This window comes from Mesoplodon densirostris, chromosome 4 (assembly GCF_025265405.1).
Source record: "Mesoplodon densirostris isolate mMesDen1 chromosome 4, mMesDen1 primary haplotype, whole genome shotgun sequence".
NCBI lineage: Eukaryota > Metazoa > Chordata > Mammalia > Artiodactyla > Ziphiidae > Mesoplodon > Mesoplodon densirostris.
The window spans coordinates 179,358,502-179,377,547 of NC_082664.1; the positions used below are offsets into that span (position 1 = coordinate 179,358,502).

The window sequence follows — 19,046 nt, forward strand, 5'->3', positions numbered from 1 at the left end:
GGCCCTTTATCCCTCTATACCATGCACTTTCATAATTCTGGGGAAAAGCTGAGAAGCTCCTGTATCTCCTAACCCATCGTGATCTGGAGTCTTCCAGTACTACCCACACCAGTCCTGCTTCTTACAAGGTCATCAAAGACTGAATCTGGTGGCTTCATTTCAGCCTCATCTGCTGGATTTGACCCCTTTGCCCACCCACTCTTAAAACTGACTTCACTGTTGGTTGCCATGCTACCATTCTCTTCTGCTTCTCCACCCATCTCCTTGAGGACCCTTCAGTCTCCTTGTCCTTTGTTTCTCCATCTTCCCCCTAAATGGTGATTTAGGGCCAAGAGTTTACTTGGCCCTTTTCTCTTTACAAAATACTCATATATAGGATTCCATCTACTTCTGTGGTTTTAACAACCATCCAAGGATACAGAAATTATCTTCAAGTGGATATGTCCAGCTCAGACCCCATCCTGAGTACTGAACCCATTTGTTGAACTCTGTAAGGGACGCAGTGTAGACCTTCAAACTCAAGTTTCCAAATCAAACTGAGTAGTCTATCCCTTTAGTACTCTCTTAGTCAATGGCATTATTATTTACCCATTCTTCAAGCAAATCGTCTTAACCCCTGCATCTCTATCACCCCTCCCCCAGACCCTCCACGGTGTAACTAGCCTCTAGGTTTCGGTGGCTACACCAACATGAGCTTGCCGGGACATCCTTTCCCTCGACTCCCAAGGCCACTGCCCAGGGTTTTTCCATAGCTCTCCAATCAGCCTTTATACCATCCTTCTCTTTCTCTGCTGACCCTAGCCTCACACGGCTGCCCTGTTATTATCATAAAACACAGTTTTGAGTACATTACAGAAAACGTTCATCAACTCCCTGCACTGGCTATAGGATAATTTCAAATTCTTCACAGAGCACAAAAGAGTTTGTCCAGTTCGGATGTTTTCTATAGACCCTGGGTCTTCACACGCTCCCCAGCACAGAGCTACAGCCCAAATGTCTGTGCACGCTCGCACCTCTGTGCACAATCTACCATGTTCTCTCCCCAGAGCTTCCTCCCCTGGCTTCTGTGCCACATGTCTACTAGTGAAATTCTGCCACGTGAATGTCATCTTTGGTGTGAAACCTTCTCTGGCTTCCAGGCCCAAATGACTCACTCCTGTTTCCTCGTGATCATTATTACAGTTTATTGAGTCCTGGGTCCACGAAATGCTTGGTGCTGTGCTAGCAGAAAGGTTCACAAACAGGGTCTTCTTTTACTGAAGACCTGAAGGCCCAGGACCCCAAGCTGGTTGTTCGTCCTCGTATTCCACAGCACCTCCTCCACCACTGCCCCTGGAACAGGCCTCTCTGGGGATGCTCATTGTGACTAGGGCTGGCACGAATGGAGGGCTTTCTATGTGACAAGCAGTGTCACTGACATGACCTCCAGTATCCCAACAACAAATCTGACACAGATACTCTTACTGTCCCCGTTTCACAATTAAGGAAACCAAAGCTGAAAGATTCGCTTTCTCCTAGTCAACTCAACTAGAAAATGGCAAAATTCAGGCTCAGCCCCAGGGCCACCCGACCACAGAGCTGGATTTCTTAACCACAGCACTGTGGTGACCCACACTGCTGGTGTAGTTCGCTTTCTGTATCCATGTGTTGCTCAAGTGCTTAGCAGCATCTGCTTCTGATACTCGCATCTCCCCGCAGGCGGGGTTACCCCAACTACTTCATACAGGATCCCCTGACCCTGACAACTTGTTTGGACTATTACATTTTGTATTTTACCATATCTGCCAGACTGGACTCCTCCCAGCACCTGTATGTGGGTTTATTTTCTTATCTCTATGCCTAATGACCAGATTATATTTGAGGTTTTACTTCCTCCTGTCTGTTTCCTCTGGCTACAGTTTGTGAAGTCAAGCCCAGCTGTGTGCTGAGATATGGCACTGGTTACTAGAAAACCCAGTTTGTGTATTTATATCTCATGCAGGTGGAAAATCCTACTCACGACCACAGGAGGGAAATAATGCAGCCATGTTGGGTGTGCCTTTGACCTAGGCTTTGTTTGGTTCACATACCTTTGCATGTTGAATCTTATGGATTAGGGACTTTACCAAAGAGAAGAAACTATACCTGGAACCATACAGACTGGGAGAAAGTGATGGAGAATTGCCCACTAGAGACAAAACTGTAAGGCAGACAAGCTGTCTCTGGCCCCTTCGACCTTCTCTTGAAGGCACCTCTACTGCTTCAATGCTTTATTTCACCTTCATGTTTCAAGGTTATTTTAGGAGAGTACAGAGTTCCTGATTGATAGTTATTTTCTCCCTTCACATTTAAGATACCGACTCTTGTCTTTTCTCCTTCCAGTTTTCACTGTTGAAAAGTCAGCATTCAGTCTGCCACTTCCCAAAAGATAATTTGTTCACCCGCTCACCTACTCTTCTGGACGATTGTAACAGTTTTTTCTTTATCTTTTAGATAAAGATTAAAATCTTTAAGTTTTTCCAGATAAGTATGTCTTTCTATTTATCTTGCTTGGCTGTATACAGGGTCCCTTGGGATTCTTGTTTTCATAAATTGATGTCTCTCATCAGTTTTGGAAAAGTCTTAGTCATCAGCTCTTCAAATATTGTTCCTGCTCCATTTATAAATGTATGTAAATGTATGTTACATCTTTTATATGTGTCCTATATTTGTCTTAATCTCTCTTCTGTATTTTTCATCCTTTTGCTTTGTTTTATTTTGTTTTTCCTGGATAGATTCTTCTGGTATCTTCCAATTCACTTGTTCTCTCATCTCTGTCTAATTTGCCTAATATAAAAAAAACAAACAAGCAAAACACCCCAAACCCTTCCACTGAGATACTAATTTCAGCTTCTGTGTTTATCCACTTTAAATTTTTTAGTTTTTTAAAAAAAATATTTGCAATGTCACTTTTTATGATTTGCAGTCCTTGCTGAAAGTTTTAATTTTGACTTTTATCTCCATAAGCTTAGTAACCATAGTTGTTTACTAACCTGTGCCTGGTAATTTTAACATCTGGACTATCAGTGTTTATTTCCATTGTCTGTTATTCATGTTATAACTCATTTATGTTGCATTGTCTCCTCCTATATATAAATATCTTTGATAGTGTGCTTGCTGTTGCATATGAAAATTATTGGTAGAAATGAGGTCTGGGATGCTTTCATCTCCCTTTGAAGAAGAGTTTAAATTGCTTTGGCCAGATGTCCACGGCCTAGATGCATTAGCAATGCAAGGTTTCTCTCATTATTCCATGGCTGGAGATTTAGGGAGGCCACTCAGATGAATCGACGTTTGGATGCGGTCTTCCTGAAAGCTGCTACTTTCATTTTACCTGGGATTCAGGAGAGTTTACCAGGACCCATACCCTACTCAGGTCCTGGACTCAAACTTTGCTCCTCTTTGCCCTGAAAGGCTCTGAGAAGCGCCACTAACTCCTTCTGGATCAGCAAATGCCCCACAGGCAAAAGCAATCCCAAGTACCAAGTTCACATCTCTCTTGGATATTAACTCAGAAATTTCACACTACCTTGTGAGTTCCTTGTTGCATTTAGGAAAGTGTTGGAAAATATCATCCAAAGTTTTAAAATTGTCTTTGTCAGGAGAGTTACCATTATGGAAAGTAGATGTCCTACACCTTAAGTTTGGTGTAGGACATAATGCTTTGCTAATTTAGACTCTGAAGATTCATGTTAAAAGGTTAATACATAACCATAAATCAACTGAACTTTTAAGTAGATTAATGATTTAATCTTGTAAAATAATACTTGAAATCATACTGTTAGCCTGGACTACTTTGAAAATTATGAAACAACTTTTGAATTCTCCTGAGTTAAATTTGAAAGTTAGCCAGTTGGAATTTGTATAAGAAACGGTCAGGAAACTAAAACAGAAAGATCCATTAGCCAAGAGGATCTGGTTTATATTTGAATGAAATATCTCTAAATACAAATGAAAAATGGAAAACCTTGTGTTAAAAAAAAATCAGGTAACCAAAAAAATTAAATTAAAGACAAAAAGAAAATTTCAAAATACAACCTCATTCACTCTTACATTAAACATATAGCATTAGTTTCAGGTGAAAATGTATGAAAGCTGTTTGTAGGGATGGAAACTTTTTGTCACTGAACCAACTAACAGCCATATCCCTTTTCCTCCACCCACTGTCTCCCCATCTAGTCTGTTCTATCAGACACTGATTTGTTCAAGTAGCAGATCAAGATATCCTGATCTCAAGAAAAGTAGAACCCCGTGAGAACCCCCAGAGAGTTAATAATAATTTAATTAAAGTGGTTATGATAAATCCATTATCATAATTCACTAAACTTTCCTAATCTCTTTTGCAGCCACTTCTGGCCAATGATCTGTAAGGGGGCTTCTGTAAAAATTTTGCATTCTTGATTAAAAAAAAAAAAACAAAATAGAAACAACTAACACTATTCCTTCTCGTCTTCTTCAGATCTGAACTTAGGATGTTCCGAACTGCTGTAGCCATTTTTGGACCATGAGGTAACAACCACAAAATGAAAAGCCAATTCACTAAGAATGGTAGAGCAGAGACTGAGTTGCTAAACAAACCTCCTGGTTTATATTTAGGTAAAAATAAATGTTCTTATATTTTAAGTTGCTAATAGTTGAGTTTCCCATGATTTGACATAGAAAACATTCATGACTAATACATTCAATAAACATGCTTTTATGGCAATGTTTTGACCCAGGTTTGACTGGAGACAATTCTTGAGATTTGTGTCACTTACCATAATACAAGAGTCCTGAGGTTCAAGGTCAAAGTCAGTGAAGTTCAACAGAACACGGTGATGTTTTTCCACCTGAATGACCCATGTACATTCAGTGTTGCTCCTATAAGGACTGGGATAATTTGGAGAATGAATCTCTCCACTGGGAGCTTGGAAAATGCCACCACAACCTGTAGATGGGAGACCCAATTCAATAATGAGAGGAATCCCTGATGCACAAAACTTTACACCATTACCCGGGAGCACAGAACGATATGCTACTTTGTTTGACCACCATTTTTATGTAGTCTGTGCTAAACATCCTGAAGAACTGAATGTTTGCCATTAAGTCACGTATCCCAACAAAATGAAGAAGTATGCCTAAGAAAAGACTTCAAATACTTCAAATACTGATGCCAAAGGTTATTTTAAAAATACTGAAAAATAATGCAAATAAAATCATATTTTCACAAAGCCATGAAATGCCTCTTCATTGTTCTCTAAAAATATAACATACTGTAAGAATAACACATCTCTGTCTAAGAATTTTGATAATTCAGTAGTGTACGCTTTTATAAACTATTTAACATCTGTCTCTTAAAATTTAATATTCTGGACCTTGTACAGTCATTCCTTTTTTAAATTCCTGTGATATAGTCAAATATCTATCAATGTCTAACTCTATGACCCATCATTTTTTGGGTTTATGATAATATAAACTAATAATGGGAAAATTCAGTATCGTTTTCTGATAACTGAGAATCACTTTTGGGTAATCTAAACACCATGTAAATATAATTTTCATTAAATTCATGCACCATTAACTTTAGGAAAGCTCTAGTATACTTACTATATCACCTTTGGCCTACAGAAGTGGGGCCATAAGGCAGCCTGGAGTCATGTCTTTGCTTTGGCATTTTTTAGCTGTGTGACTTTGGACAGACCACTAACTACTCTAAGCTTCCATTTCTTCATCAGTAAGATAAGGACAAGAAATAACCTTCCCTCAGAGGGTAGCTGTGAAGATTAAATGAGAGAGTCTTTGTAGAATAGTTAGAAAAATGCCTGACATACAGTAAGCGTTCAATAAACGTTGCTATTATTAGTAGCTGTATAGATTAACATCTGCCGAAAGATTTTGTGCATTAATACTTTATTTTTAAAACTCTGAAACAGGTAATTTATTTAGACAGCCTAAGATCTTGGGCAGAAAGTCACTATATAACAAAAGGTAATAAGTCCTTGAAATTCACAAATTTAACATTTGCAGTTTTGGTATTTGCCAAGCCTCCAAATGCGTGGCAGAAAGTAATTTACCACTTTGTTGATGCCCAAATTGAGGCTGGTGAACAGGCAGAAGTCCCTCGGAGAGAAAGTGAGTCTAACCAACCACCCTGCTTCTGCTCTCAGCATGGATGTGCACACTTGCATGGGCTGGTTTTCACGTACGAGGTGACTCTTTGGAAGTTAAACTCTCTTTCTCAGGGAAGCGTATGTGCCATTAGAGAAGTCACAGAGCTGTGACGGAGGATGTAGCCGTCACATCGCTCTCTGAACACTTCATGAAATTTAACGAGGGCTCAGCTTAAGTATTTTGAGACAGCTCCTTGGTTCACCCACCTCCAGGGACCGCTCTCCATGAGATGTTGAAGCCTCTCCCATTTATGGACCAGTCAGTCTTGAATCGGATTGCCAGCTCATTTCCAGTGCTGGAGACCTGCATGGGATTCTCAGACGATCTTTGCACACACAGCTGGGATATCCTGGGAGAGTGGAAATCAGGGCCTCCATAGATCTATGATGGGACGGAGAAAAAAAGAACTTGAGAGAGATACTTAAGCAATTACAAGCCTTCCGCTGATTCCCCTTTAGCACCAGCGTTTGGATCCTATTATCAGCAGAGATTGAAATCTCAGCCTCCCCATGTGGGGACACACTGTAAACTTGAGCTGGATTTTCCAAGGCACTCCCTCTGCCCTCGTAACACACAAGTTCAATCGCCCATGAAATGCCTGCTTGTTCCCTCAGCCAGAGCTGCAGAGCTGAACTGAGTAGATTATCCCAGACTCTCCCCTATCTCCCCTTCCCCTCTTCCAAGTCCACATAGGATCCCCTGCTTTCTTTGGCAGAGGCATGTGGCAGATAAGCCAGTATCAGGTCTGATCTTCTAACTCTTCTGGGCGCATAGGAATAGCCTTAGCATAAAGCTATTTTGTTTGTTCACTGAAGGCTATTGATCACTGCTACATTTTTAGGATTTTCCACTTTGCAACCCGAATGCTTTACAAGATTAGGCATTTAATATGATATTTTTGCCCCCTCAGAGGGAGCAAAAAGGTAACCTCTACCAGTGTGTTCTGCAGTACCCTCAGGGAGGGAGTCCTACAGGCCCCTCCGGACCTTCTCCTGGCACGGACGCTCACAGGAGCAAGACGGAGAGCGTGCACCTTCTGCTCGGGAATCGCCCTGGACTCTGCCCCGCTAGGTCCATCTCACTTGTCCCAAGATCTCCTGGGCTCCTATAATTTGCAACTATCTGGCTGCATGCAATACCCCGGCGACACATTCCTCATGGCAACTGATCCCTGGATCTCACGTCCAGCATCTTGCAGGAGGTCTGGCCCAGCCCACGGGGGCCTCCAGAATGCCTCACACACAGGTTTCTCAAGGGCCCCTTGGATAACCCATGAGCGGGGGTGTGGGGGGAAGATAAGAATCCCACAGAAGGTGTGGACCCCCGACTTTCAATCTCTCGCCACCCTTGCGTTAGTGCGAGAATGACCAGTTTTGCTGACAGTTCTCAGGCACACTGGCATCTGCGCCCTTCCCCGCTCCCGGCTGGAACTGGACCCGGGAAAGGTGGCCCAGGGGGTGCGTGTGGTGCCCTCCCACCCGAGCATCTGCCCACCCTGAGGCCCCGCGCCCCTGCGCCCCCACCCCCGCCCCAGGGCGGCTGCTGACTGATTTGGGCATCACTCAAGGAGGGAGAGAGAGAACAAGCAGCCTGCTTTCCGCGAGGAGTGTGTGATTTGAATCCATAATGATTCCTTTGTCTGATTAATTCCCCCGGCCACGCGGGAAAGGCCGAAATGAATGGAAGCACTGTTGCAGGAGGGCCGAGCGCAAGGGCTGTGATTGCAGAGGACTGAAGCGAGCCAACCGCTTCGTGCTGGTTTTCGCTTGGAAGAGCTCTGTTTGTGTGGCCCCCGAGTCCCAGCAGAGGCAGGACTGGAGGGAGAGCCCTGTGTGGCCCTTCCCACGTACACATACGCAAGTGGCACAAAGCAGCCTGCTTCTGGTTTAGCACCCTGGAGATTGCCCTGCCCCCTGGCCTGGGGTGGAGCTCAGAGCCTGAAACCCACAGCCTGGGCTCCCCATCGCCCACCCCGCGAGCAGCACATACTTGGACAGAACACTGAGTGCAAGCGTTTAGTTCTAACAAAGAAAACTTGCACGTCAGCAGAATATTCTGGTTTCCCCGCTCAGGGTCCCCTTGAGATTGCAAACGAAACGGGTATGAGTCGGCGGGGCCTAGAAGCCTCCAGAAGAGTAAACACTGCCGCTTTTGACATTCTTTGCTTTCCCTCTTACCGAGCCGGGTTCACAAAGACAGCGGGGGGAGAGCCCAGGGGAGGCTAACAGCCCGCACCAGGCAACTGTCTGGGTTTACTGCGCTGAGGACTGGCTTTCCGTTTCTGCTCTGTGCTGTTCAGGCTCCTTTCTCGAGGACTGAAGTGAAATCAGCCAGTGTTTCTCTAACTCAAACAATAGAATGGTACTTTCTGCTTCCACAAATTAAAAGCAACAGTTAGCATGTGACTCTTCAAAAGAGGAAAAAGATGGAAAGAATTTCAGGGTGTGCTTCGTTGGATTACAGCCTATGACTCAACTTCGTGGGGAAAAGAATTGGTCTGATGATCAGAGATTAAAAAATGTGTTTTTAGCCAATGCTCAGGATATAGAACATTTCAAAGCCTATGGTTTTAATCTGTTTTGAACAGTTCTTTCTGCTCTGTTAGCTCCATTTACTGTTACAATCAAGTCAGCATTCCAGGGTTATGAGTAACCAAACGGCTGTTGCTTAATGCAACTGGCCACTCTCCGGACACTGCTTTTTGAGAGAAAAATAGATGGGCTCTTGGTTAGAGCAGGTGAAACTCAGGTAAACCGGATACCTGGAGACAGTGAGGCCCTACCGGGCTCAGAACAGGACGCGCTGGTAAACAGGACGAGCTGATAAACAGGACGGGGACAGATGGGTGGAGGGAGTCAGCGATGTTTCCAGGCCACACACCCACCTGGGGTAAAATATTGTGAAACCTGTTGCTAACATGTTATCAGCGTCCATGTGATAGGGATGGAAAAAAGTCATTTTATTGTCATTAACCCAAACTGACGACAGCACCTTCTTGAGTATTTGCAGAGACGTCCAACAAGGTTTGGAGGGAAAATGTCAGGGGGTTAACTCACTTCAGCCTTAAGAAAAAAACTCGCCCCAATATTTAAGGGCTTCAGAATATTCCCTCAAACCCTGGTTGGATGGGACACGGGAGCCCACCTTGTCCTGACACAAATAAGCCCCAAGCAGACCACAGCCTCTTCTCACGGTCCTTTCCGTGCGGGACCCCGTTGGAACGCTGCTGCCCAGAGGCCTTGTGCTGGACCTCTGCCCCCAAGGCTGCTCACAGGGAACAGGCCTGCTCTTGGCTCTCTCAAGTAATGGGTGGGACAAAACCAAAGCACAATGAACCCTATTTACATGTCGCCCAGTAGGCAACAATCGCATGAGCTTTGCAAGATGAAAATGAAGGGTGAGGAACGTGTCACGTTACCGTGGAACCCTCTGCTGCCAGCCCTTTGCATGGTTAAGGGTTTTCATGCGACGGAGGAATCTCGCCCGCGGGAGGGAGCATCTCAACATTCCCCACGTGAGCGTTATTCCTGCTTCACAGTCTGAGCTGCGCGTGAGTTTCGTGAATTTCGGGAGCCACCTTATTCTCTCCTCGGAAGAAACTGGTCCTCTTCTGAGCTGGAGTCACGCCTGGGCAGCCGGACTTACGTGAAGACGGGGTTTGGGTTGAACCCAGGGACTCACCGGCTCTGTCTCCAGCCCCACCTACTGCAGCATCGTCCTCCTCTGCAGAGACTCGAGCCGCTAAATGGGACTCGTAGTGACACTGCGTCTACTCAGTGCGGACGTGATTTGAGAACCCCATTTCTTTTCAAGGAGACAACTTGGTTTGTAATTAAATAAGGTTTTTAAGTTTTAAAGTTTCCTATACAGTCCTGTCAACAAGCCGCTCCTTTCAGTATCTTGCACACTGCCCACATCTGTCCTTCTACACTGGCTGACGTGGCGTGTGCGGCGGGGATGGATTCAGTTCTCAGCTTTTCCACTCACTATTCTTATGGTTGTGGAAAAACCCAGCAATCTTTTTTTTTTTTTTTTTGCGGTACGTGGGCCTCTCACTGTTGTGGCCTCTCCCGTTGCGGAGCACAGGCTCCGGACGCGCAGGCTCAGCGGCCACGGCTCACGGGCCCAGCCGCTCCGCGGCATGTGGGATCTTCCCGGACCGGGGCACGAACCCGTGTCCCCTGCATCGGCAGGCGGACTCTCAACCACTGCGCCACCAGGGAAGCCCCCAGCAATCTTTTTGAGCCTCTGTTCTGACAACAGTGAAATGGGGAGCAGTAAAATCTCCCTCTTACCTCACAGGATTAGTTAACATTCAAATGGGAAAATGGATGTTGAAATCCCTTTGCAAATCACCATAAATGTACATTATCACTGCACAACAATTGGAGATGTGATGCTTTCGTTTATCCCACAAATATATACCAAGTGTTTACTATTTGCCAAGTACTCTATGGCTCTGGGGGTATAGCAGTGAAACAAACCAAAACAGAACAAAAACAGACAAATACCCAGCCTTCGTGGACTTTAAGTTCTACTAGATACAGAACCTTGCCATGAGGCAGTCCCTACCGCTGAGGCGACAGGAGTTTCATGTGTACTTGGAAATCATCTATGACTAGATTCCTGCAACAAACAGCTGATTATAACCGATTCTCAAGGGCCATCTTAATTACCCGAGATAAAGCCATTGCAGCAGTGTTGGAAAAGTTGCGGGCACTTGCTCAGCTCCCTGCCCTGTCCTACCCCGAGCACCCACGTCTTCTTTACACTCTGCCGCCCACTGCCTTTCCCAAGGGAGCTTTCTCAGGCTGGAAGTGTGGGGGCACTGACGATCCCAGGTTCCAGCAGTAGGGACGGGAGCTGGGGACCAATGCCTTGTGTCCTTAGAGGGATGGTTCTGAGCAGCAGACCTTATAGGACCTCGGGGGTTGCAGCAGGATGAAGCCCACGTCGCCCACAGGGGCTCCCTTCCTTGGCTCTCTCTCTCTTCAGCCTCCCCCCATGGTTCCCTCCCTTCTGCCACCTGGTACCACCTCCTAGTTACACGACCTGCCACCCAGCCATTTGGGCACTGCTTTTAGGGAAACCCAAACTGAGATATTAACCCCCTTTGCCTGCAAGCATCATTCACCAAGGGCTAATGCTCATCGAAACGTCTAAGAATAGAACACTGCTGGCCCCTGGAAAGAATTTAGGGTTTTCTTCAGAGTGATTTCCATTCTACCCCAAATCCTATAATGTGCGGAAAACTATCTAAATTCCTACCTCCAGGACATCGAAGTTGCAGCTTGCATGATACTCCACATCAAAGTCATGGATGGTGAGCTGAACGCTGCTCCCAGGGGCTGTGTGAATGTACCAGATACACTCCTTGTTGGCGGGGTACCTGTTAGGGTAGCCGGGGCTACTGAAGGAGCCCGTGTCCCCAGACAATTCTTCACCACAACCTGTGAAAAGAGCAAGGCTCAGTCAGTTCAAAGAGGGCATCGGCCACTGGGAAAAAGTCAAAAATCCAGCTACGCAAAACATAACTCAAAGTGCACAATGCCTAGTTTAGGAGAGAAATTATAAAGTCATAATAAAGTTATAATGAGCAGTTATAAAACAATGAGGAAAAACCATGGCTACAGCTTATTAAACTCACTCTTTTAAAAAAATTGATTATATCATTTGGTGCGATAATTCTCAGCTCTTATTCTCACCCCATCAGCTATTATTCTCAGATATCTTATTCTCAGATATCTAATTCTCGATAATTCTCAGCTCTTATTCTCACCCCATCAGCTCTTATTCTCTTATTCTTATTCTCTTATTCTTATTCTCTTATTCTTATTCTTATTCTCAGCTCTTATTCTCACCCCCATTTAAACCTTTGGTAATATTTTCAAAACATCAACCTAATTTTTAGATCTTTTTCATTATATATAGGTAAGAATTTCCTGGTAGGAGGTACAATAGACTGTATGAGCAGTCAACACCAGGTCCCTTGGTCTTCAGTTTCCTTGTATCTAATGTATTATTTCTAAGTCCTTTCAGACCTAAGATGTGGAATTCTAAGCGCTAAAAATCCTTACCTTTGTATGAGAGACTGTAGGAAATTAAATATACATATATATGATATGTCTACAAAAAACCTTCACAGAGATGTTTATAGCAGCCTTATTCTTAATTGCTAGAACTTGGAAGCAACCAAGATGTCCTTCAGTAGCTGAATTAGATAAATAAACTGTGGTCCATCCAGACATGGGATATTATTCAACACTAACAACAAATGGACTATCAAGCCACAAAAAGACACGGAGGAGGGCTTCCCTGGTGGCGCAGTGGTTGAGAGTCCGCCTGCCGATGCAGGGGACACGGGTTCATGCCCCAGTCCGGGAAGATCCCACGTGCCGCAGAGAGGCTGGGCCCGTGAGCCATGGCCGGTGAGCCTGCGCATCTGGAGCCTGTGCTCCGCAACGGGAGAGGCCACAACAGTGAGAGGTTCGTGTACCACAAAAAAAAAAAAAAAAAAAAAGACACGGGGGAAATATATACGCATATTAAGACATGAAAGAGGGACTTCCCTGGTGGCGCAGTGCATAAGATTCTGCCTGCCAATGCAGGGGACGCGGGTTCCATCCCTGGTCCACGAAGATCCCACATGGTGCGGAGCAACTAAGCCCGTGCGCCACAAACTGAGCCTGCGCTCTAGAGCCTGCGAGCCATGACTACTGAAGCCCACGTGCCTAGAGCCCGTGCTCCGCAACAGGAGAAGCCACCTCAATGAGAAGCCCGTGCACTGCAACGAAGAGTAGCCCCCGCTCACCGCAACTAGAGAAAGCCCTCGTGCAGCAACGAAGACCCAGTGCAGCCAAAAATAAATAAAATTAAATCTAAAAAAAAAAAAAAAAGTGAAAGAAGCCAGTCTGGAAAAGCTACATACTGTATCATTCTGACTGTATGACATTCTGGAAAAGGCAAAACTATGGAGACAGTAAAACGACCAGTGGTTGCCGGGGGCTGGAGGGGAAGGAGAGATGAATGGGTAGGGTGCTTTTCCTGAAGATTTTTAGGGTGGTAAAACTACTCTGTATGATACCGTTAGGGTGGACACATGTCATAAATTTGTGGAAACCCATAGAATGTACAACATCGGGAGTGAACCCTAATATAAGCTGTGGACTTTGTCGATATAGAGTCATCAATTGTAACAAATGTCCCATTCTGGTTGAGGAGGCTGATAATGGTGGACTCTGTGCATGGGTGGGGACCGGGCTACATGGGAACTCCACCTCCCACTCAGTTTTGCTGTGCACCTAAAACTCTTCTAAAAAATAAAGTGAATTTTAAATAAAAACAACAACAAAAATGATACAGGTCCTGGCCCTGGGAAACATACATCTAAAAACCAACCAAACAAACAAAAAATGGACGTATTAAACCCAAGCATGGAAAAAGACGCTAGCATGTGTTTTATGAATGTATACATCATGCCTTAGAAAGTAATTAAGGCAAATCATTATAACAAATAATCAAATGCTACAACACGTGGTACACAGTAAAACACTGCCACTGCTTACTGAGCGCCTAGATGCACTTTATAGGTAGTTCCTATTTTAACGCTCGTAACAACCACACGGAGCAAATATCATTATTATCTGCATTTCTCAAATGAGCAAATCAATGCAAACACAGGTAAGTGGTTTGTCCACGGTACCGAAGTCGTGAGGGGTGGAGCCACCCATGCGCAGAATCTCACGCTATCAACTGATCCGTGCAATCGGCAATGCGGGGTTCTTAACTACTACGCTCCACAGACTCACATAGTTGGTAAGAATTCAGAGATTTCAGAATGGAAAGGGAGATAAAAATTTATGGAAGAAGTAAAATTTGAGGAAGGCTCAAATTTTAAAAACAAAATTAGAAAAAAATAAAGATAAAATTAGAAAAAAAAGATAAATTTTTTTCTAAAAATTCTAATTTTTTTTCTTTTGTCTTCCAAAAGCAATTTTCGGTGATTAAAAAATTTGTTTGCTGGGCCTCCCTGGTGGCGCAGTGGTTAAGAGTCCGCCTGCCGATGCAGGGGATACGGGTTCGTGCCCCGGTCTGGGAGGATCCCATATGCCGCGGAGCGGCTGGGCCCGTGAGCCATGGCCGCTGGGCCTGCGCATCCGGAGCCTGTGCTCCGCAACGGGAGGGGCCACGGCAGTGAGAGGCCCGCATACCGCAAAAAGAAAAAAAAAAAAAATTTGTTTGCTCTGTTAACATATCTCCCTTTTCTATTTTCCAGAATATTCTTAATCAGTTGGTAAATTCTTCCAAGCACCTTCCCTTACTGAGCGTCAAGGCTTTTCATGTTTAAAAATGACAATGCCTCCTCACTCCATTGTGAATGTATGTGCATTTTCACATTAAGACAATAAAGCTGAGGTCATGTCTACTATCTACCTTTGCAAATTTATTTGTCTGTACAGGGAGTTAGAAAAAAGTGTTATAAAAATTCAAAAGAAAGAGTCTTCATACAGAATCTCCACTTAACTGAAAAGAGCTGAGAATTCCAAGAAGAATGCTGATTGTGTAAAAAAATCGGATTCCAGCTCAACATGCTACCATCTTCTTGAATGGCCAGTTTCCTGCTTCAATTTGAAAAACCTCTGTGTTTTCAAACTTTAAATTTGTTGCACAGGACAGTATCTTTTCTATCAAGTTTCTACTTTTATTTCTGGTTAAAGTCCTGCGAAAAAGCTATTTAAAATTAGACGTGTTGAAATGTTTGTAGCCTGTGGTGAATGTTAAAAAAACATAAATGCGTGAAGATTCAAAAATATTTTTCCTACTACAACCATCCACGGAAAATATTCCTGAAGCCAAAATCAGCACAGATTGTATATGTGCTCAGCACCACTGCACAACCCCAGGGGGCACCAGTCGCAGTGTATTCCATCAGATGATGCTCCCTGGAGCTGTGCAACACAGTGGCCCATTGAAATCATCTCTTACTAAAATACATTATAGGTAAGCAAAGCCAGTCTGTTACCCCCATTTTTTTCAACCTACATTTTCAGCTCCTATGGTTCTTAGTATCAGTTGCATCAAATAAGCAAGCCAATGGAAAAAAAAAAAAAAACCTTTGGCAGAAAATAACTTTGTGGTCACATCATATAAAAGAGAACAAGGAAATGGAAGCTTGGATACCTCACCTGCATTTTTATTTAGATTCAGCTCATCAGATAATCTAATTCTTTTAAAAAAATCATAGTCGATTCACCTAAAAGTCTGTATAATATTTTTCCATTGTCTTTTCCAATTGTTTTAGGTTTCCTTGTAAATTCCTTTGCAAATAGCAGGATACTAATACCCTTAACTGAGTTGCTGTAAGCTAGAATGATAATATCAGATTCTTGGCAGTCAATGATGCTTTGAAAATTTACAGTACTTTTTTATTTACCCACTTACAGCTCTGGAGACCCATAGTGTACTTTTCCCTAAGGTTTAAAATAAACATAAACAAGGTTTATAAAAAAACAAAGCACAATTTTATTTTTAGGTATGCCATGCTCTTTTCTCATGAATAGCACTTATGTGTGGGTCTCCTAAAGAGAAATTCCAATATTATTAAAAGTGATACCATACTGGGGAAAAATACTGTGGTGCTTGTGAGGAGGAGACAAAGAAACTGTTGGAGCTTGAAGACTCTTTGCGGCTTTCTTTTTCTCCTTCATAATCTCACTACCTCTGAAGTTTAATTTACCAAAGGTAACAACTTTGATTTAACAGTTCACATCAAATGCAAAATAGAACAAATTAATTCAGTGGTATTTTATGGTAAAAACTATAAAGTACGAAATATAAAGTTAATTCTGATAATTATGGTAGAAATTTAATTCCCTCTTTGTATTTCTAAATTTTGAAAGACATAAAGTAACTTTCCAATTCCCATCCATATCCATCCATTCAATCAATATTTATTGAGCATGTGCCATAGTACAAGCAGTGCTAAAGAAGCCAGGTATATTTAATGTCCCTGGGGGGAAAAAAAAATCCATCTGTAGACATACAAAAAGTGCTATTACCACATGCCCTCCTGCAAATCATTAAATTCTTTTTGCTTTTCCTTCAGTTTGCAAAGAGTAATTTCAATAAGTTTTGATTTGAAAAAAAATAGTGGATTCTATTTTATCTTTCACGTGCTAATTGATGGTAAGTTATAAATAAAAATAAATAAATCATTATGTCGAATTGCCAAAAGATATTTTAGAATTTGCTAGTTTCAATAGTACAGTGTTGGCATAATTCTCTTTTGATACTAATTTCATTCCACAGATGAGAGACTTTTATCAGCATTTAGCCAGTTATGCTTCACTCTCCTGGGTATCATTTCTTTTTTTTTTTTTTTTTTTTTTTTGCAGTATGCGGGCCTCTCACTGTTGTGGCCTCTCCCGCTGCGGAGCACAGGCTCCGGACGCGCAGGCCCAGCGGCCATGGCTCACGGGCCCAGCCGCTCCGCGGCATATGGGATCCTCCCAGACCGGGGCACGAACCCGTATCCCCTGCATCGGCAGGCGGACTCTCAACCACTGCGCCACCAGGGAGGCCCTGGGTATCATTTCTTTTTCCTAGATTTGGAAATTCTTTAATAAATGTGTACTTGGTATCAAGCAAAAAAAAAAATTTATGTCAAAATATATCTTTAAAAAACTGAAAAAATGGGGGAAATGTAAGATGGAATGAAGTGAGAGAGTGGCATGGACATATATACACTACTAAATGTAAAATAGAGAGCTAGTGGGAAGCAGCCACATAGCACAGGGAGATCAGCTTGGTGCTTTGTGACCACCTAGAGGGGTGGGACAGGGAGGGTGGGAGGGAGACGCAAGAGGGAGGAGATATGGGGATATATGTATAGCTGATTCACTTTCTTATAAAGCAGAAACTAACACACCATTGTAAAGCAATTATACTCCAATAAAGATGTTTAAAAAAACCAAAAACTGAAAAAATGAATGATGTCTATTTTTTCTATGCTCTCCTTAAGGGACAAGGGAAAACATATTCATAACAAAATTGAGAACATTTCTATTAACCAAAGAAAAATGAAATATGTAATGATTTATTTGATAATTTGTTTCATAAATTCAAGCTATCTTTAGGTTAACAGTGAAACATTAGAATATGAATTTGGAATTAGATAATTATAGATAAAAATGAAAAATAATAAATTCACACCAACAGTTGAGTTTTTAAAATTATAAATGAAAAACAAAAACTATAATTCACAGTAAATAGTAGAGTTTTTAAAAGAGTATACAATGTGAATCTTTTGAATTGTATTTATACATTGTTTTCTACTTAATTAGCTGTGAAAAAGAGACTGGTTACAACACAGGAAATGTGACTTGGAACCTATATCAACACATACTGTCTCACTGCCAGTTAAAGGAAATAGCAAGACAGTCCAAAAACCCCTATTGTGTTTAATTCTAAAGGAGAAAAAACATGTTCCAAATGCTGAAATGAATCAAAAGCAAAATAATTTAATTCTGCCTCATCAACAATATCTTGTTTATATTGAATAGCAAAGCTGTTCATTCTCTTTGCTTTACTATTTCTGCACCTCGTGTGGTAGAAACAAGTTTTGGTTTTGTTTTATTTTTAATAAAGAGTGTGGAATTCAGGGACTTCCCTGGTGGCACAGTGGTTAAGAATCCACGTGCCAATGCAGGGGACATGGGTTTGAGCCCTGGTCCGGGAAGATACCACATGCCGTGGAGCAACTAAGCCCATGTACCACAGCTATTGAGCCTGAGCTCTAGAGCTCGCGAGCCACAACTATTGAAGCCCGTGTGCCACAACTACTGAAGCCTGCGTGCCACAACTACTGAAGCCCGCGTGCCACAACTACTGAAGCCCGTGCTCCTCATCAAAGAGAAGCCACTGCAATGAGAAGCCCGCACACCACAACAAAGAGTAGCCCCCACTCGCTGCAACTAGAGAAAGCCTGCACGCAGCAACGAAGACCCAGTGCAGCCAAAAATAAATGAATAAATAAATTTATAAATAAATAAATAAATTTATTATAAATTTATAATAAATAAATAAATTTATTTTGTGGAATTCAAAAATCTACTTATTTGGTAAAAGCTGCTTTACCTATGGAGCGGTCCCCAGTGTTGCTGATGTCTAATACTAAAAACCTTTCCACATAAACAAACATCCTAATTTTACTTTCCTATTAAATTTAAGCTTACTTGGGCCCAGGAAAGAGAAAAACTGTTTGTTTGCTGCACTGTCTCCCTTGGTGTGAGATTCAGGACTTGATGGTCTCTTGTTAAAATACACTTTCTCCTGGGTGAGTCACAGAAGAAAATCTCTTTCTAAATCCAAACAGCTACTTTGGAGATGGAAACAACAAGGCTTCCAGAAAATCTCAGGTGCCTACATTTTATTTAGAGTAGAAATAATGGTATAGCCACATCTGCAAATATTAAAACAAATGAAACTGTGGAAAAAACACAGTTTAGCAGGCTGTGCAGTAAGTTAAAAAAATCATGTCATTGTCAGTCATGTCTGTGACCTTGGATGAGTGACCCGGGGGTCACAAGAAGGGTAGGAAAGGGAGGACAGACAAGGCTGGAGATGAAAGAAGTTGTATCGACCAATAGCCAACGGGAAATGACATAGGAGGTGATGGGTAGACTCCCAAGATCCTCGTCATCATCACGTTACCTGTCTGGTTGAATGAATAATCAAATGTAGGAAAACAGAGAAGTTTTCTATAACTGGGCTTCAGTCATCTAAAACAGAGGACAATGATTTGGGAAAGCACTTCAGAGGTCTACATGGAGAAAATAATTAAATGATGAAAATACTAACCAAGGAGTAGAATAGAGTGA

At 42.7% G+C, this 19,046-nt stretch overlaps 1 protein-coding gene across 1 annotated transcript in view; it reads right to left on the minus strand.

Annotated features, from left to right (window-relative positions):
* CUBN (cubilin) overlaps nt 1–19,046 on the minus strand; it is a 277,325-nt gene that overhangs the window by 151,224 nt on the left and 107,055 nt on the right. The window contains exons 29-31 of the mRNA XM_060097791.1: nt 11,437–11,618; nt 6,375–6,549; nt 4,776–4,945 (exon numbers count right to left, since the gene is read on the minus strand). Coding sequence (XP_059953774.1) covers nt 4,776–4,945; nt 6,375–6,549; nt 11,437–11,618 — 527 coding nt within the window. The remainder of the gene's footprint in view (nt 1–4,775; nt 4,946–6,374; nt 6,550–11,436; nt 11,619–19,046) is intronic.